The 20819-nt window shown below is 38.6% G+C and overlaps 1 protein-coding gene across 2 annotated transcripts in view; it reads left to right on the top strand.

The window, feature by feature from the left end:
* The window catches only part of clip1b (CAP-GLY domain containing linker protein 1b), a 47666-nt gene extending 27951 nt beyond the window's left edge, over window positions 1-19715 (top strand). Inside the window, exons 16-23 of one of the 2 annotated variants that reach the window (XM_063478004.1) lie at window positions 836-942; window positions 6692-6737; window positions 6916-6959; window positions 17021-17126; window positions 17219-17384; window positions 17474-17526; window positions 17636-17748; window positions 18916-19715. In XM_063478004.1, the coding sequence (XP_063334074.1) occupies window positions 836-942; window positions 6692-6737; window positions 6916-6959; window positions 17021-17126; window positions 17219-17384; window positions 17474-17526; window positions 17636-17748; window positions 18916-19150 (870 nt within the window). In that variant the 3' untranslated portion in view covers window positions 19151-19715. The remainder of the gene's footprint in view (window positions 1-835; window positions 943-6691; window positions 6738-6915; window positions 6960-17020; window positions 17127-17218; window positions 17385-17473; window positions 17527-17635; window positions 17749-18915) is intronic. The other variant, XM_063478005.1, reaches the window with a different exon arrangement.
* The last annotated feature ends 1104 nt before the right edge of the window (window positions 19716-20819 follow it).

Here is a 20819-nt window from a genome sequence, read left to right as displayed (position 1 = left end):
TGTAGAGCTCAAAAATGTTGCTGGAATTTAAATAAGGGAGAGAAGGAGAGAATCAAACCATAGACACTCTTGTCTGTGGTCACTGTCTTAACCCCAGCTTTGGGGATTAATCCCAGCCAGTAAATACCTTGATAATTGATTAGATGGGGATTCAGATAAATTGACAGTCACTACTTTCAGCTTCTGTGCTTTATGGACTGTTTTTCACCTTTGCTTTTAGTTTTTTTGTGAAAGAAAGATCATAAACATGTCTTTAGTAGGACAGGGATTTCTGTTGATATATGGACGAATGAGAAGTGGAGTTTTATATTGTTAACTGACTGTTACATACGGAATGTTATGAAGAAATCCAAAATTAATTATTCAAAATTAAGTTTTTTTTTGTTTTTGTTTTTTTTTCTTGCTTCATTCTCTTGGTGTTGAATTCTGACGTTCCTTTTCCTGTTTAAGCTAACTTCTTTGTTTGAGCTATTTATGCATAGCATTTACACAGGTAGGCTGTATACTCATAACCCTCACTAGTGATAAAAAGCCTGAAATGAGACATTCCACACTGAAGTAATGAGGTAGAAGAACAAAACCAAACTCTTTAAAATTGCAGCGCATCACTGTTGGAACAAAAACTCCTTTGAGTAATTGCAGCTGTAATTACAGCCAAGATGAAATAAGCATAAATACTCCAGACGGGATCCAAAGATCACTGACCAGCACACAATTGCAATATTGGTTCGTTTCCTCTAGAGAAATAATTAAAAGGTTTAGGTGTAATCTTGTATACCTGTGTCCCTGTGTCTTTCTCACCCTCTTTCCTTTCTTTCATCTTGCTCCTCTTCAGCTTGAGGCTTTGAAACAGCAGAACTCCAAATATCAGGAAGAGCTCAGTCTGTCAAAAGAGCGGAGCAGCTCAGAAAACCAGCGTATTGGCGTCCTCTGCAAGGAAATGTGAGTACTCGTGATAACTAATGTGTTTTTCCTGCCTCTTGCCTCCCGTAAAGGTGACCCCCAGCCAGCCAGTTCATTAGTTTGGAGCTGCTAAATTTGTCCTGGGGGCCAAATGTTCATTAAAAATCCAGTCTGCATTTTCAAGCTCTAATTCTGCTCAGTAAGGACTGTGTGAGAATGTGGCTTGACAGTTGTTAGTTGTTACCTTAACGGGTCAAAAATACTTTTATTTTTATAGCTGAAATGTCAAATGTGCTGTTGAATTGGCAACATGTGTAACTCTCTAGAGAGATGCTTCCACTTGTAAATATGCTCTAAATTGTTGTGGAAAGTACAATTAGTCAGAGCATGCTGTTGTGTGATAATGGATGTGGAGGACAATGTACAATACTGTTTAGAAACACAGCAAAGAAAGCCCATTTGGGTAGTACTCCTTCTATATAAACATTCCTGAATCATGACACCTGACTGGAAATTTAGATTGAGTGTGCATTCATTATCCAGGTTTGAGATCCTTAGCTGTACAATCCATGTTATGGTTTTTACATTTCTGGATGTATATGTTTGCAATGTTTTTGACGGTGTGTCTTCACAGATGCTTAAAAAGTCTGAGAGCCATTTATACAAAATTAAGGCCTTAACTATACTTAAAAATGTCACAAAATGTGATCCTGAAATATCTTGATTGAATCTGCAGTTTTGTCGACACAGTAATCTCACATGTTTCAAACAACTTTTGGCTGCTTGCTCATTCACATCGGGTCTTCACAGCAGGTAGCTCCGCATGTTTGATTCAGCAGATGTTTTATGACAGCTGCCTTTTCTGATGGGATTTGCATCGTCTCCTGAGATTGAACTGATTGAACATGGAAATAATAATCAACCCCTTCTTCCAAAAATAGTAGAGAAGCTGTGTGTGTGAAAATAGTGAAAATGGCACTGTCATGCAGCATCATGAACCTTAGCCACATGATCCTTATATCTTGACTTTTCTCTGCTCAAGTTCATTTAAAACATTATCTGAATTAAAATTGGACATTTTTTTACAGTGTGTTATCTACATTATTAATTCCTTCTATGTGTTCGGTGTTGACATGTAGATGTGGAAAGTCTTTCATTTGCACTGACTCAGCAGTATATCTTTGATTGTAAGCTGAAACATGGTGCTTTTGATTCAGGTTAAAAGTATTCTCTCTTCTTATGGCATATTTTTTCTTTTCTTTTCTTTTTTTTGTTTCTGGTGAAGTTCCAGTCTGCCGCCGAGCTCTATTTATAGAGCTTGCGTTTCTCTCAAGCTGTCAAGTACCTCTGTGTACATGTGTAAATATGTAGTGTGTCCATGCGCGTGTTTTTGGAGCCTTTACATCATCCTGCCACACATCCCCTTGAGTCATCAGAACCCTTAAATTGCAATGTCAGAGCTCCAGATGGATTTAACTGGCTGGATTATAGTCATCAATATGTAGCATGTAGAGGCAGCAAATGGAGATGAAAAATGTCAACAAATGACATCAGTTACAGTGTAACGGCTCCAGTCTCCTCAAGCACAATTTTGTCTTTTTTTTCTGCCTTTGCCTAAATAATTGAAAATAAAAGCTCTCTAAATGGATGATTCATGTTACAGTCTTATATTGTTGTTTTACATTTTCTTTCCCTCCACCTCCACCCCGCCTTGTCCCAACAATGTTTTCCGCCATCCTTTTTGAGGCACGTCCTTCCTCACTCTGCTCCTGTTATGTAATCCCTCCTCTCCTCCTAGGACCGCCTGGCTCCGACATGGCTATTTCTCTTGTTGTGACATCAGCATGTGCGTGTGTGTTCTGTGTGTGCGTGAGAGAGAGAGAGGGACAGCGAGAGAGAGGGTTTTCAGGCTTGTACGGAAACAAGGTGGCTTTGTGCTATGAAAGAACAGCTGTAAACATTGTAGCTCACATATGTGTCATGATTGTGTTATTTTGGTGCTGCTGTAATTTTATCTTTGAAGGCCAAAAATATTGTTCATTAACGTCATTTGGTTTACATATTTTTTTATGCTTTCGTTTCTTTCACTTTTTCTTTTACTGTTAAAACGGTCACACAGGGGGTGTTAAAGTAGAGAACTCAGCTGTAGGCCACCTGTGTTATGGAAGAGTGCAGAAAATTGGATTTGCAGTATAAATAAACAGTTCAGATGATGTTTATATTTGTCACAGCTGTGGGATTCATGAAATCGAGAGATGATTGTCTGAAATCAGAATCAAAATTAGCTTTGCGAAGAAAGAATTCAGTCATAGTCTTGTTTGAAATAACACTCTTGACAGCAGACACACTACATGAGACATGTCACTTATTTTTCAGGCTGTTCTATCTTGTACATAGATGGCTCATTATGTGAGAATATGTATGTCTTCAGAGTGTACTTCTGTATGTCTTTACACTAAGAGAAAGAATACATTTATGGGGGCATTTTTTTTTCAGGTTTTAGGCAAGTATGCAGCCGTTTTAATGATCCAGTCCAGTTGAGATCAAATTGTGCTTTATGTGGAATATGAATTAAAGTGATCATGCATTGAAATAATCATTGATTTCCTGCAGTGTGAAGGTAGCAAAAGATATTTAGATCTGTAAGCAGGGTCTGTCCGTCTTTTATCTAAAGCAGGAGTGGTAAACTCATTTTACATCATGCCCTATTTTTTACTATCTAAAAAAAAAAATGTATTGTAGAATTAGAATTTAGAAATATAATTTAGAATAGATATTCTATTGTTAACAATGGCAAAAAAAAATAGTTTGCTGTTATTCAACTGATTACTTTTGCCCACAATTTTGCCTGCGTAAGTGTACAACCCAGGTCTCACTGTGTAGCAAGTAAAATCCAAGTCATTGCACCTTGTTGGGCAGCTGGTAACACAGTTGTGGCTAAGGATAGATCCCAGTGTGAGCATACCAACATACAGTGACGGTGCTAACCTGCTGATATTTAGCAGGTGAAATGTTGATATTTTCCTCATCTCATTTAATTATTTTAGCATGTTAAAATGAATAATTAGTACCTAACACAAAGCACAACTGGAACTGAGACGAGAGGTTTTGTGATGTCCTCTGAACACAGAATATGTAAAAAGAACTGCACAGTGGAGCGCACTGTTGTGGTAGTGCAGGATGCTATAGAGGCATGGGGAATGTAATTATACTGCAGACAGCTAAATATTTCACCCAGATGGTGCTGTGATTGGGCTATTAGTCACACATAGCTTCAGAGTTTTAACTTTGACACAAATCCTAAGAATGACCCACATGAGGCTAAACTCATTTTCCTGAACGAATCATTTAGTTCCAGCATCCAAAAATACCCAGATTCATAAATTCCCTGACAACACTGTCTATGCTGCTGTCTTTTTTATATAGTCCAATAGTGTAGTGTAGGTAGGTCAGTTGTATAGCACTACAGTATATAAACTACTCCTTTAAAATAGGGCTGTGTCATGAGTGAATGTAGGCAGCAGACACAGAACAACACGTGTCTTTCTAAGTAATGAGAGCTAATATGTAGATTAGCTCATCACATTTCACTACTTTAAGATTTAGGATTGTCATGCAAAATGTTTGACTTTTTTGGTTATTTTTTCAGAAACTACTAAACTAATAAATGTCAGAGATCAGTTTCATCACAATCATGGCTGTATGAAAATTGTCTGTATATACAGCATATAATGTACACTGACAATCTCACATTCAATTTACACTGAAGTCAGGTCAGTGGTCAGTGGCCATTGCTCTTGGCACAGAGGGTTGTTCATTTTAGTTGTATTATGTATGTAAGCTAAATCTACTAAACTAAACTAAGCCTGATCTCTTTATATCAGAGAATATCTTAACATAGATTATGTACATTTTAGAAAATGACGTCACGGTGGCGGTTCATCCTTTATACTGTCAATATCTTGAACTGTGCCTCCCAAAAGAGATTTCAGAGACCGAAGAAGTCACTTGGATGAGTGACGAAACGTTTCTCTCACTGAAAATCGTACATCTAGATGAACAGAATCAACCTTTTGGGATTTACTTACCTGGATGGTTGAGCATACATCAAAACATCTTAAACTGTGGTGGCCCTCTACCTCCCTATATTTGTACTGCTAACTTCATGACCATTAATATGTTAAAGCCTCACCCAGGCCCAGAGAGCTAGGTTCGTGAAAGAGCTTCTGAAAATTTTCTGTGCTGCTTTTGTGGGAGGGGCACACAGCACTCTCTGATCGTCCCTGCTCAGACATCACAGACATAGAAATAGCTTTTCTAAAGTCTGAGAATGGTTTCCAAATATAAATCCATCGTGTTTTGAAACAATCCATTTGAAGTAATGATTAACTTTTTTTTAAGATCCACTGAGCATTTTTACAGATATCTCTTATTTAGTGACAGTTATAGACATGAACTGAAAGTTCAGAATTCTAATTCAGAAATAGGAAAAAAGCAATTGTCCAAATATCACAGCTGGGTAGAAAAGCTGAGTCCATGAGCAAGTTGAGTTTTCATAGTTGGCTCAGACATGTCTGAATAATAGCTGGACACTGCTGTAAAGATTTTTGCATTCAGTAAAGAATAGAAGAAAGAAGTTAGTGAGGTGTTTACACAAACTGCACATGACCGCAGTTCCTGTAGTGGAGTCCAGTGTGTTCATAGGGACATACTTTTTTTTGGTTTCTCAGCAAGACCAATGAAAGAACGCTGTATGAAAGACTGCACTGAAGTTTGTAGAAAAGAAGATGGCCTGAATATGATGTAATACTTAAGCTCTTTGTAGCTGTTTCTACACATTAACTCCAGCCCTGAACTTTTCTATGGTTTACCACACAGAGACGTGTGCAAATGTAAATGTCAGCCACATTCAAATTAGACTAAGTTGAAAACTATTCTCTAAAAAAATGGGTTATCATCTCAAAATTTTGGCTCACTCAGTATCTGGAAATTTCAAATAGTAATCAGCTACAACTGTCTGTGTTGTTAATTGTTAACAGTCCTGACTGGTGAGTCATACAGTTGTTATGATGGAAGGTGTTGATTTTTGACTGCTAGCATATAATCAGTTTTTAGCAATTTCACATTGGCTTTATTATTTTCAGGTCAAGATCCATCAGTGGCTTTGCACTTTAATGTACTATCACATTAGCCTCGGAATCAAGCCTGTTGCCTCTGGTTGATGCCATATGTAGCTCTCAATCACCATTTGGGTTGGCTGCTTGGTCAGTGCATCTCCTGTAGAGAGATGCGATTTAATGGGAGAACATGTACAGCTTATAAAACAAACAGCAATATGAATGTCTCCTAATAAGCCCTGTGTGCTTTTATTTACTTTACATGTTGTGTGATGATATTATAGTCTTTAGATTAGGGAGTGTCAGCTGGCAAGGACATCTGTGTCTTTTGAGAGTTGAAGGGAACTAATGGGTGCTCAACATGAACATTTCATCATTGAAATGTATTCATCATTTCATCATTTACATAAATAGCCTCTAATATATTTGTTGTGTATATCAGTAATGATTCTTGTAACAGTACAAAGTCATTAAGCATTAGAATATTTAGCCAGATGTGTATTGGATATGCTTACTTGGGTTTGTATAGGTGAGATGTTAACAGATGCGAATATCTGGGAATCACCAGATTTAAGCATATAGCAGTGTTGGTGACACAGACATCACTGGGACCCGACTACACTGCCTTTAGTGCAGCCCTCAAACGTGTGAATTGTCTTTTCTTTCCCTAGTGAGGAGCTGAAGCTGGCATCCCACAAGTCTCAGCATCCTGATGAGGTATTGGCCTTTTCAACTTTCTTATTATGTAAATGCTTTTCCTTTATCCTGTTAGAGATCAGGGTTTTGGCCTAATGAGGTTTTATCTCCTGCTGTGACTAAATTGTTGAAGCTAAGACGGGTTTAGCTTCTATTTAAATACTGCTATATTTTGTCTGTGTGTGTGTTTACGCCTCAGCACAACGAGGATCGCAGCAGTCAACAGCCAGACATGAAGAGCAGGTTAGATACTATGAAATATGTGCTTCAAATTTTGAATGTTGATTTTCTGACTTTTTAATATATTTTCCTGTTTAGTTTTTAAACATTGAACATAGAATGTTATAGTGTTCGTCACTGTATCTCTCAGTAATTCCTCTGCTGATGCATCTAAAACTGATGTAACAACCTATAAAGGACTACAGCCAACAACAATAATGATGTCATATCTTTCATTTTTTAGCAAATAACCATTTAACTCATTTTTAAAAAGTGAAAAATTAGTTGTTTCCCAAAGATGAGGGGCAGCACCAAATTCCTCTGTAACATAAATAATCATTAATTGATATGAATATGTATGAAAGTATGACTCATGCAACCCTACTTTAGTAGAGTTCAAGAATACAATGAACTCAATGTGAAAATGAACACACTTGGTCCCCTTTAACTCTTCAACTATAAACTAGCACAACACAGTAGCTATAACAACTACAAGCAGCTAAACAAAGATACACACAAAGCCATCAAAACAACACTAAACAGCTTCTGAAGTGATTATCAGGAATGACCAGAAATAAAACCACAGTATTATAATGTTTTCATTCCTTAAGTCCTGGTTGATTATTCAAATATTGACATTAGGAGATTGATTCCTTTGGAGATTTGGAGGGTAGCCTTAATGTGACGTGGTTCCTCTAATGGGACCCCCTTCTGTACTTACACACATCCCTCTGTTGACTGTTGGACTGGTTTGTTTGTTTTTATCAGAGATGAGCCAGCGTTACATCTGTATTGTAGTCCTGGTAACAGAGCTGATGAAGAGCTAAAGTGTGAAACTTGGTGTGAAAGTCTGTAGATAAAAATCAAAATCTCTCTGGTTGTAATTTGCTGGTTTGTTGCTGAAGGTTTAATTAAAGACTGGGAAAAAAGAAGTATAATAAGAGATTGTAACCAAGTAACTTGCTGACTAACTGATTGTTGGCTCCAGCTTCATACTCGGTCAACAGCTATGAGTGCAGGGTTGATCTCTGATCATCAGGATATAAGAGGCTGTGTGACCGATGTCATTTTTGCACATCTGGATGTTTTCTTCAGAAAACAACTAGCTTTAAGAAGTTTTTATCAGAGTCAACTGGTAATTTTATACTTGCAGTTTTTATGTCCTGTTCACCACTGAAATTGAGATTATTAGAGATTAGTTTTAAAAAGTGCTTCAACTAACTCCCCACATAACTGAGAGGAGAGGTTTTAAGATTACTCCTGAGGAGACAGACTTGCATCTAGAAAGACTTGATTGCTATCTATTTGAGAGACTCACTATGAACAAAGTCCTCCTCCAGTCATTATCTTTCATATTGTCTTGATGCATTCTCAATCATCCAGGAAAGTAAATCTCCAAAAGTTGATTCTGTTCATCTGGACGTAGCGACGTCCAGATGAACAGAACCAACTTTTGGAGATATCTTTCATATTAATGTTCTGGTCAAACGACCAGGGGCAGCATAATGCTGGGATCCTTGGCACTGTGCCTCACAGCAAAAATGCCCTGGGTTTGAAATAACCACCCAGTTTGGCTGTCCAGTGGAGTATGCACAATCTACATGTGACTGCATGGGTTCTCTCCAGGTGCTCAGTACAAAAACATGCACATGAACTCGTCATAAACGGCCCTAGGTGTGAAAGGTTGTCTATGTATCTGCATTAGTCCTGTGAGGAACCTGGTGATCTGTCCAGGGTGTAACATCCCTTTTGTCCCATGAAAACTAGGATAGGCTCCAACCAACCCTGAAGTGGATAAACCGTTAAGAAAATGGAAGGATTGTACAGCATAGAGTATAAAAAAATAAATAAATGGACAAAGATATGACCCTCGAAGCTCTTCACCTATTACAAAAGCAGAAGAGCAACCTCTGAATCTTTCAAATCATAAGACATAAGGACACTCTTTGTTTAAATAAAAAAAGAAACTCAACTGAATATCTTTGGATATTAGACTTATAGTCAGGTAAACCAAGCAATATGAATATGTCTGTTAGAGTGGATTGTTAAATGTTTGTCATTTTTATGCTTACCATCCATTTCTACATTGTAAAGCAATTCCACAGTCCCCCTCCCCAGATTCTTGAGTTTTTGGGTGAGGGGCTGTAATGTTTGATTACAGACACATCCTATCTGGAAGGTCTGTTTGATGTAAGCTTCCTGCCCAGCAGGAGGTCTCTCTCACTCACACACACACACACACACACACACACATATACATGCCTCGTCTTTGTAACCAAGGGGGGTTAAGAGGGGAGGTACGTGTTGTAAACTATTGTGTGAACTGTAACAGTTTGTCAATAAATAGCTGCGAGGGAAGCTGCTCTTTGAAGGACTTTGGGCTGGAGACAGGTTAGGAGCGTGAGCTCCAAGAGCTGGTTCTTGACCAAAGGCCTCCCTTGCGCAAGTAAAAACGATCGATCGCTGTTGCCTTGTTTTTCTTTCATGGGAATAAGTCCTGGATACAGCGGGGTCTGAGTTTAGACCCAACAATGTCACTTTGGGATTTAGTTCCAGGCCACGTTGCATTAGTACTGTGTTTTTTCTTTTAGTATTCCCAGATTTGCTCTTAGTTGGATAACATTTGATTTTTTTAAAATGTAATTTTAGTTCCTTCATCCATTCACTGTGACGCTGTTTGGTCTTATTTTAAGCCTTGTCTAAGTCTTGAAACAAAAGAAGCTGTGAATATCACTTCTGTGGCCCTGTGCCAGTCATAAACAGAAACACTGTGTTTTTAGTGATCAGGATATTAAAACATCCCACCACTTATGGAGACCAGTGACTTAAGTTCCGAGTGAAAGGCACAGTCTAACATCAAAGACAAATATGTGGTGTAAGATCAGAGTCAGGATCAGGGTGAAGTGAAGTCAAAAAGATGTAAGATGTAAAGATGAACTGGCAGCTCTGCAGTTTTGGCTTGAGGGGAATGGCAAGGTTGCATACAATTAGAGCAGAAATAATAGATGTGGCGGGAAATGAGTGTTTTCAAGTAAACATTAAGAGACATGAGAGATGATTCAGTGAAAAAAACTGCTCTCCTTCTCTTTGGTTTGTCAAGACTGCTGGAACGGATATGTTGCCGGAGTGTCAGCTGGTTGCAACTATTCTGTTGTAAGTGTTTTTTGGCAATCGGCGATAAAATCTGCTAAAATACAGCTAAGATGATTATTCAGGTGCTACATCTTTCAGACTCTGAAAGCCTCAGTTTACATGGGAAATATTAAAGTTCATGACAGCATGATTACTGCACTTGTTCGGAGGGGTTGCCAGAAGAAAGCTTCTCTCTATAAAGAGAGCTTTGCAAAGTTGCATATGAACAAACTGCAAAACTTTTGGAACAATGTCCTTTGGACAAATGTGAGCATAGTCAAGCCAAGTCAAGTTATTTTTATCTATATATCACATTTTTCAAACAACAGAAGTTGAACCAGTGCTTTACTGAAACACTTATTTGCCAGGTCTCCAAGTACTAAGTTCTAAAACTGGTAAAAACAATTACAAAACACAGACCTCACAGGGCAACATGACAAGGATAATAATTCATTTCTAACAATGGTAAAACAATGATTCAGGATTCAGAAGACTTTATTTATCCCCAAGGGGCAATTAAGAGACTGACCTTGCCGACCGTACATACAATACACAAACATCACATTGGGGAGACAGGTCAGGCTAGGTAGCTGGCTGGTCAGCTGCACGAGCAGCGACCTGGAACCGAACAACAATGGAAAACAACATGAGGAAAGACGAGGAGAAAAAAAGAACTCCCCCCAGACTGAGCTCCAACAGGGAGATCAGTTTGAGAACAGAAAAAAACACCTCAGCACATGAATCATCACATCTCACAACATGGAAGACATAAGCTTTGAAGGTGTATGGAGGGGGTGGGGGGGTGAGTGTAGGTCTGTGTCAGTGTACATGCGTGTGTGTGCATGTGTGTGTTTGTGTTCCGTGTTCAACCGAGAGAAAGTGTATCTTCACCCGGTTAAGCAAAAGTCAACAATCTTCGGTCGACGCGGATGATCTTGAATGAGGAGGGAGAGAGTCATAACAAACAGTCTTATTATCTAGGGAGAATTGTTATGAGCATCCAGCTGGCGCCAGGGGGGGCCACATGAGATGAAGATGGTAGTTGTTTTGGTTAGTGCGAACAAACTGCTTCCAATTTTACAGTTGGTCTAATGTCCGTCACTGGTCACCAGGTCTCTCAATTCCCGTTGTTCTTCTTCAAGGTGTTATCCATATAGCAGAGCCATGAGCTTCTCCAAGATCTTATCCATATTGCGTTTAAAAAAAAACAAAAAAAAACAGTCTGAGTACTCACAGCCCTGCCCATCGTCTATCATGTCGGCCACCCTTGTGGTATTTTGAACAGCTGTAGCCGCTTCTTATTCTTCGATAAGCCAGGTCCAAGCCAGCTCCAATCAGCTAGAACTCTGTTACCGTAGTTCCAAATTGGTAGATGTCATTCAAAGTCCTCCATCGAGAGTGTCGCCAGACACACGACGCAACCGACCATCGAGTATCCGGCAGCAAACGTCTCCGCAGGACAATCGGGCTCTCCCAAGCCCAGGAGGATGTCAATTCCGTTAAGGGACCAGTTGATCAAATCCATAATTCTTCTTTGTTTTTAGAGAACAAGTCTGGGAGACTCTCTTAGGGTTAGAGAATAAGCAAGACTATACAAAAGACATGAGAAGCCAAGCAGGAAAGATAAGGGAGAGGGAGAAGGAGAAAGTGCGACCGCCTCCGTCAAGCGACTGAGATGTGTCAGTAAAAGCATGAATATAAAAAAAACATTTATTCCAAATAGTCAAGAACAACATTTAATGGTAGCTCTAAATAATTTTGATTGGACTAGCATACTATCCTGTGATGACACTAATAAATATTCTGCTATAAAAGGGGTCTTGTCACAGTTTCAGAAAGAGAGCCATTTAAAGAAACGAGTTTATTCCTTGCCTTGGATTAATACTGAGTGTAAACAGCTTATGAGACTCAGAGACCAGTTACTTAAAAAATCGTTACAATCTGGATTAAATACTGATCGATTAAATTTTATATCTGCAAGGATTAAAGTCACATAAACTTTGAGAATGGCAAAAGCAAATTTTTTCATGACTAATTAATAGTACCAAAGGAAATTATAAGCTAATTTGGGAAAATATTAACAAACTCCTTGGTAACAGTAAGCATAATGCTGATAAAGACCTTGAACTTAAATTTGCCAATGAACTGGTATCAGAGCCTCTCAGCCTTGCTCCTAAATTAAATGATTTTTTTCTTTCCATTTCCAAGTACCATTAAAGAAATTGCACAATTGTTTTCTAATTCTTGTGACCTTCAACAAAATATTGGGAATACCGACACCAAAGAGGATGTTTCTTCTCAAGATTCAAAGTTCAATATTCAGAATATTACAGAAAATGAAGTAGAAAATATAATCTCTAAATTAAGAAGTTTAGAGATGAGTTTGGATTTGATACCAATTTCTTGAAGCATTATAAATCTTGTCTTTTGGTGCCTGTGACCCATCTTATTAATTTATCAATCACGCAGGCAGTCGTTCCTCTGAGTTGGAAGGTGGCAAAAGTTACACCGATTTAGAAATCGGGTGATAAATCAGACCCTACTAATTATCGACCTATTAGCATACTCCCTATCTTTTCAAAGATAGCAGAAAAGTGGGTTGCTAATTCTATCATCGAACACCTTAATGACTCCAATTAGTTGTGCAATGGATCAAATATCTCTCGGATCGGATCACGGTTTTAAGTCACGGATCGGATCAATTTTGGGATCAGCAAAAATAGAAAAAAAAGACAAAAATTTGACTCGCCATTTACTTATTTAAGTATTTTTTGCCTATTAAAAAACATTCAACTCAAGACTCATTCCATGCACTTAAAATAAATTAGGGTGCAATATGGACATTATGGACAGTGCTGGGCATCCTCTGCATCCTCTGCACACGGCCATAAACAGCCAGAGGAGTCTGTTCAGTGAGAGGTTGCTTCTCCCAAAGTCAAGGACAGCAGACTTAAAAACTCCTTTGTCCCACACGCTATCAAACTGTTTAACTCCTCGCTGGAGGGGAGAGGGAGGGGAAACTTGGGGAAAAAGGAGGGGGGAACAAGTAAGCTGTAGTGCTGTGATTGCTGTGATTGCAGCATGACTGAAACCAGTGGGCTGGTTTCAGTCATTATGGAAATGTACTGTTTATAAGATTGGGGAAACCTGCAGTCAGATGAGACTGAAGAATTCACTTGGATGAGTGACGAAACGTTTCTCCCACAAAACGCTACGTCCAGATGAACAGAATCAACTTTTTGGAGATTTACTTTCCTGGATGATTGAGAATGCATCAAGAAGTCTCTCTGTATGTTTTTACTAACTTGTGTTTAACACCAACCTGCCAGAGGGTCTGCAGATGGAAATTAGCCCAAGGCTATAATCTGGCATATTTACATTTGTTAAAATGTTTATTAATATGTATTGCCCCTCTTTCTAAATAAAATAAAAATAAATAAATAAAAAGAATCAAGACGTTGTAAAAACCCAGAGTTCGTTTGTTAGCTTTATCAACTCTTTCAGTACTGTGTTGGGGCTTTAAGAAAATGAAATAAATGAAAGTCCATAAACCTCAATGAGGTGAAGCGATGTTGAAACAGATTCCTCCATAATGATGTGAGAGACTAATAAAGTCATAACCATCACTTTAAGTTATTGCTGGTAAAGCTGGTTCTACAAGCTTCTGAGCCACAGGGTCTTTTTACACAGTGAATGGGGTTTTTTTCCGCATGGTTGTTTGAATGCTTTTACTACTTTCTGGGGTCGAATGCATGGTTTACTTTTAAGTAAAGTAGTGAAGGTCTTAAGTGGTGGTTTTGTCTGTTTCATCAAACAGAAAAATTTCTGTTCTGGAAGACAATAAGCAGACATGAAGAGGACTTCAAATACTGTTGAAACTACCGCAGATCTCAGCTGTGCTCATGCATCCTTACAACAACACAGTGTTTCTCTCTCTAACTGTTAAAAAGCAAATGACTCGATCTTTGGGGTGAGATGCAGAACAGCTGCCAATTTTGCCCTAACTTCTATTACTAAATATTTGAATGCCTACTTTTGAAGCCCATATTTAAATCAGTGGGTACAGGGCCTCAACATAATTTTTGGTGGTCAGTGGGACATAAAAAAAATCCATCCAAAAAACATGTGTAGGATTTTTATGTACCAATCTGATTTTGCTTCAAAGTTGTTTTTAAACCAAAATATAAACCAACAGAGAAAGGATCTAATGAATGACAGAAAAACTGAAAGAGGCCATCAGCAATAATAACCAATTCCAGCAAAGGGGCAGGAAAAAAATCTAAAACAAATACAAAAGGTCATACGCAAGGAAAGACTAAATGTGAGGAATAACATAGATCAGGGCTCTAGACTAACTTTTTGACATGGGCGCACCGGTACGCCTAACTTTAAAAATTTAGGCGCACCGGCACAAAAGTTAGGCGCACTCAAATTTTTCAACTGCATCGCTTAACACCGCAGTTTTACATGTGCACTTTCTTTGGGGGGGAAGTCCATACAGACAATATTCATTTCTAAATTATTAACTAACAAACTTGTGCTTAAAGTGCTTTGTCAATATTGTAGAAAATGTTAAACTTAATCATCATCTTGGCCTGACGACCTGTTTGCTGCTGCCTGCTGCTGAAAGGCAGTGGGGAGAGGGGACACTTGGGCAGTGCATTTATTGCAGCATATAATGTGTTTTCTGGATACACTGTGCTTTTTCAGCATTCAAAGATTGATGGCACCGTGTCAGAGCTGGCTATGAATTTCAGACGGATCAGGCCTTAACTTAACAAAAAAGTTATCAATAGTTCTTTTCATCTTTTCTTATTACCCACAGCTACATCCACTTCTGTTGGGCCTAGGCTGCTCACTAGGGCTGGGTATCATCACTGATTTCTATAATCCATTCGAGATCGGTTCTCAAAGTCCTGATTCGATTCAATTTAACCTCAGACAGACAGAAATATTATAATTCTGATAATTTATCAGTACTGATACATGTGAGACTTCATCAGAATTGTGAACATCACAGCAGATGCCTTTGTGTCAAAGTAACTGAGAATAAAACACAGAAAAACATGAAGGAGATTTTCCTGGTCTGGCGTTTTATAGCAGATAACCTTAAAAATATTCTGCAACATTCTGCAATTTTGCATAATTTTAAGAAGTTTAAATTTCTTCAGTATTGAACAGCAGAAATTAGGCTTTCTTGTCCGCTGTAAACAACGGTAGACTGGTGGGTAATAAGCGAATGGATAATGCAGAAAACAGAGATTTGAGACGGGAAACTGTTCTTGAAGCACAGTGAGAGAGAGAGAGAGAGAGAGAGAGCTGTGCATGAAGTGTGATTTTTATCGTGGAGGAAGCAAAACAGCAAAAGTCAGAGGGAATTCATGACGACATTGATCAAATGTAAAGCGCAGTTTGCTGCTTCTTTTGCTGCTGGCTCGGCGAATTTTGGTTGGAGAAAGACAAAACCTGCAGCTCTGAATCTAGCGCAAAAAAGACGTAAACACAGTGCGGACCCCACGCATCAGAATCGCTAAGCTCCGACAGCGTGCCCGTGTTCGGGCCGTCGGGTGAGAAAGCCGAGAAAGACAAAGCTGATTCTGATGCGTCGGGTCGCTCTGTGTTTACGTCTTTGTGTGGAATCCGTTAATGAATCGATATCGCTTTATTCAAGCTACTCACCTCTCTCTTCTACCTGCACTTTCAACTGGACCAAGGCCAATCAGAGAGGTCCCGCCCCTGACTATCTCTTTTTTCTTTTTTTTTCTTTCTTTTTTTTTTTTTTTAACCTGTCCCGTTTGGTTCTTTTGCCATCAGAATTATTGTCTAAAGGCGAAGAAAGATGCCCAACGGATTTACTTTACCAAATGGACCATCCCAGCCTTGCCGTAATGGTCCATTTGATTCAACTTTTTATTGTTTATTTTATTTTCACTTGCTGAATACGGGACAGACTTGACTGGAGGAGAGAATGTGGAGAAAGAAAGAGGGAAAGAAAAAAACCTGAGAAGAGGGACGGGGAAAAAGGGCAAAAAACAAAAACCAACAGAATAAGCAGACAAAAAATACATATATCGATCACCTGGATCACCTGTTGAGAAAGAAAAAAGAAAGCAAGCAGAAGAAAACGAGAGTAATAAACAAGATCACAATGATATATGAGAATATGACAGTAAATACTAAATATTAGTATCTCTGATTGGTTAAGTCCACGATAGGGGCATAATGTGTGTCTGTTGTTGACCACACGGAGAGTTGCAGAGATTCTTTTTTTTTTTTTTTTTGTTACCCGAAAATTTTTTTTTAGTCACACCACTGAAAAATTTGGTCGCATTTGCGACCAAATTAGTCGCACTCTAGAGCCCTGTAGATAGTAGAAACTAAGAATTACCTGCAAAGTTTAATTTAGAATATTAAGGCAATGTGGAAAGAGGGAGGGGTTTTTTTTGTTTTTTTTTGTAACCTTACATAAAATTTTAAAACAATAATGGGGACAAAGAGATGTCTTCAAACTGCTGCTGAAACTCTACCAAATAAATGCAACAACAATTTTCCTGATTTTAGCCTTTGAGGGAGGGGCTTCCACCATTTCTCCTGTAGATTTCTATTCAGGATACTTTTAGTACTATGGCTCTCAATGGAGAGCAAAAACATCTCGTTTCAGACAAAGGGTGAACTGAGTGGATGCACAAAGTTTTAGTGTAGGTTGAAGATTATTTTGAACTGTGACCCTGTAAAAAGTGGGTCAACAGTTTATATGTAGCTCAAGAGGTCAAATCTTGGTCGAAATGACAGAAAACTTAAAGAAAGGCAACTTTCACAATAAATCGGCATCTTTAACATCTGAAGGTCCAATATTTTTGGCTGGACACTCATAAATTAGCAAATGACGCTGGCAAGAAACTGGAAATAAAAAGTTCTCTCACTGTTTACTCCTTGTACACATTTTTCTGCAGAGAAATTGTCTCAAATGTGGAATCAGAGGGGGGCACAAACTTCCAGAAATCCACTGGAGCCTTAATCTCAGACAAAGACCGGGAATTAGAAACTCTGAGGAATGAGGTACTCACGCTCAACTTACAGTATCTTGGACACTCTACATTTGTCCTGTGTAATGCCAAATATGTAAGGTATTTGTCTGTCTCTATCGGCAGATCGCGGTGCTGCGAGGAGAAAACGCCATGGCCAAGACCCTGCAGTCGGCCGTGGAAACGCTAGAGAGAGACAAAGCTCAGCTGCAGAGCCGCGTTCACAGTCTAGAGCAAAGGCTTATGGGAGCACAAGCCTCGGAGGAAGGAGACAAGGAACTCCCACCCTCTGGTGAGAAAATACCTCAGTCTTGTATCTGACAAGAGATACAAAAAAATAGTTGGTTGACTCTTTTTCTTGTCTTTGATATACTTTTGCAGGTGATGCAGCTCTGGAGCAGCTGAGGGAAGAGAAGGAGTTTGCAGAGGGACAGGTAAGACTTGCCGCTAACAGAACTGATCTCATTCTCGGTTTCCAGTTAATGTTTGCACACATGACCCCAGCGTCCTTTAAGAGGAGATATGTGTGATTTTCTCCATCAGATCAACTTCCTGAATAGTGTGATTGTGGACCTGCAGCGGAAGAACGAGGAGCTGAAGATCAAATTGAAGAAGCTTGCTTTGTCTGAGTTCAATGGTAACGACGGGACTGATGGGTAAGAAATATACTGTTAAAAACTGTAACTAATGAGCACAAACAAATCGTCTAGAATTGATCAGCTAGACTACTTAACTAGTTTTTCAATCAAAAGTGCCAATCAATCTCTCTTGCTTGTGTAGTCAGTTTTCTGCTGTTCTCACTTATTATCACGTGTGGGACTAATAAAGGTTATCTTATCTTATCTTATAATTGAGCAAAGCTTTTAATTCAGACAATTGACATTTGAAATGATTCATTAGTGCAGCATAAAAAAGTTAGAATTTGGGCATCTAAGCTCATCACTCCTTGCAGATGTTTTATGTAAGAAGACTGGAGAGTGTTTAAAAAAAAAATCCCCTGGAGATGGGAATTTTTCTTCTTAACTAAACCACTAAATATGAAGGTGTGTTTGGCATAAGAGGTGAGAAGAATGAATGTAGTTTGTGTTGGCTCCCTGAATCAGTTTGCAGGCTTCACTCCATTCATGGCAGACCACAGAGTTAAGTGCACGATCAGATATCTCTGTGTTAGTGTTGTTTCTGCGTCATAACCAGGGGTGCACATAAGTGGTCCGCAGGTGCGCATTTGCTGTCAAAATAAAAGACGCGCACCAGATAAGAAGTTGCAACGCGCGTTTGCGTACATATAAAAGGCACTGTTTTTGTCCGCTAGAGTGGGATTTTCACGGCATATTCTGCACCACATCTCTGTGCGTTCATCATTTGTTTGAAGCCAGCTCACCTCCTGCAACCACTTTTCCGAGAATACGCGCTTCTTTTGCGGTTCGGACTCCTTCTGACATTTCTTTGGAGGTGGAGGAACACCAGAGTAATTGCTTAAAGGAGCTTGCTTCTTCGACATCTTTAAGAGTTCTAAACAAATGTCTGTCCTCCTCCAGAAAGTCTTATGTACGCAAACGCGCGTTACAACTTCTTATCTGGTGCGCGTCTTTTATTTTGACAGCGAATGCGCACCTGCGGACCACTTATGTGCACCCCTGGTCATAACAATTAAAACCGCTCCTGGACCACCAGCGCACTTGACTCATCACATTGTTGTCTAACACTTTCAAGGAAAAAGACTAGGAAAACACTAGTGTAGTATACAATGATTTACATACAACATATTCAGATAAAAACCCATGGCCACAGCTTGTGTGTTTTCGCTTTTCTCTGTAACGTAGGTTTGATGAAGGCATATCAAAGCGAGAGAAGAAGGCGACCCCGCGTCTCTTCTGTGACATCTGTGACTGCTTTGACCTCCACGACACAGAGGACTGCCCCACTCAGGCTCAGAGCCCCGACTCTGTACCTCACACCACCTACCATGGCAACCCTGCCGTTGAAAGACCCTACTGTGATATCTGCGAGGCCTTCGGACATGCCACAGAGTCCTGCAATGATGATCAGACCTTCTAGAGGCTCCAGGTGTTTTATTCTCCTTCCCCTTCCTTTTGCTTCCTCCCCATAAAAACTTCAGTTACCACCGTTTCCTCTCCTGCTCTTTTTTCCCACAGTCCAACCCAACATGTCTGAATATAGCCGCTGCAAATTTTTCCATAATGTATTTTTATATCGTATTTATGCATATCACAAGTAGCCACTGTCCTGGTCTGAATCCTTTACTCTGCAGCTCCATTCTGTGTCATGAAGAATGCTCGTCCAAATACTGTATGCTGCTTTGGTGCAATATTGATGTTAATAACAAAAGGAATCCGTCCTCTGCACTTGTCATTTTTAATGTTTGTTTTGCATTTCAGTTTCTCTAAAATAACTTAGGCTGAATTTGTTGATGGTCAGCAAAGGGAAGCACAGTTGAATGAAGGGAAGATAAAGCACCTCTCCACTCTGTTTCACATAGCTCAGTGTGAAGCTAGAAACCAATCACACTGATGCTGCCATAACTTTTTTTTTATGTTTTAATGCAATATTTTGTAAAGCCCTTTTAATAAAAAAGGGAAAAATATTTTTGGGAAAAGGTAATTATAATAATAAAACTGAAAAAGTTGTAATGTTTTGGTGGACATATAGGTAAAACAAGAAAAAAAATCCATGCACATCCTCACCACTATATGGGGCAGGTGCCCAGCTGAAGAAATGCATAAATACAAAAAATGAATTAACAGCTGGCGTACTGCAGAATGCCAGCTTTATTTATTTATTGCATATTAATAGTGTGTGCTTTTTAGCATACATGCTCTTCATCACACAGTGAAACAGTTCAGTGCCATCTTAAATCACCTGTGATTATACTGCCATCAGGTTACTTTGCCATCAGCAGGTATAAGCAAACTTTTAACGCGGCTCTCTTCATAATTAGATGCAATAAATATAATTAATATTAAATGGCCCAAAGCTCAAAGCACAACAACACATGAATCCTTGAAGAATACACAGAGAGTTCAAAATGATCTAACATGGTAATGCAAGGAATTGTGAAAAAGTAAGAATGTCCATTTCTGAAGTGTGTATGAGCTGGATTCATTTTTTTTTTTTCAATATTAAATCTTTGCCGTTAAGCTGCATATCAGTGAAATCCACATTCCTACTTTGACAAGGAAAAGCAGACAAATTTTCCTCAACACTTTGTTTCAAGTGCATATATTAAAATAGACATTTGGAATATTATTACTAAATTCTTATAATGGTAATTATCATAGTTAGTATTCTAAAAATACTGCATCGCTGTAAAAATTTATTTGTTTGTTCTCAGAATATTACAACTTTTTCAATAAATCATTTGGCTTTATTATTTAAAATGTTATACAGACATTTTTAATGAGGGGATTTCTTTTTTCTTAAATAATTTATTTTCATAATATTGCGTGTATTTTCAAAATGTTACGGCACGTTTTTTTTCTTAGACTGTTGCATTTACTTTAGCAAATTAGTATTATATTATAATAGTAAGATATTTTTTCTTAACTTTATTCTCACATTCTCACACGACCCCTTATTCTCAAAACATGATCACTTTATCATAAAATATTATGATAAAAGTGATCATAAAATGATATTATTTCTTGTAATATTTCATATTTTTTCTTAAATTTGTCACAGATTTCCAATTAAAATAGTTCAGTTTAAT

The sequence above is a fragment of the Pelmatolapia mariae genome, linkage group LG7 (assembly GCF_036321145.2).
Source record: "Pelmatolapia mariae isolate MD_Pm_ZW linkage group LG7, Pm_UMD_F_2, whole genome shotgun sequence".
NCBI lineage: Eukaryota > Metazoa > Chordata > Actinopteri > Cichliformes > Cichlidae > Pelmatolapia > Pelmatolapia mariae.
The sequence above is the reverse complement of the archived record's forward strand: the minus strand, read 5'-3'. Positions and strand labels throughout refer to the sequence as shown.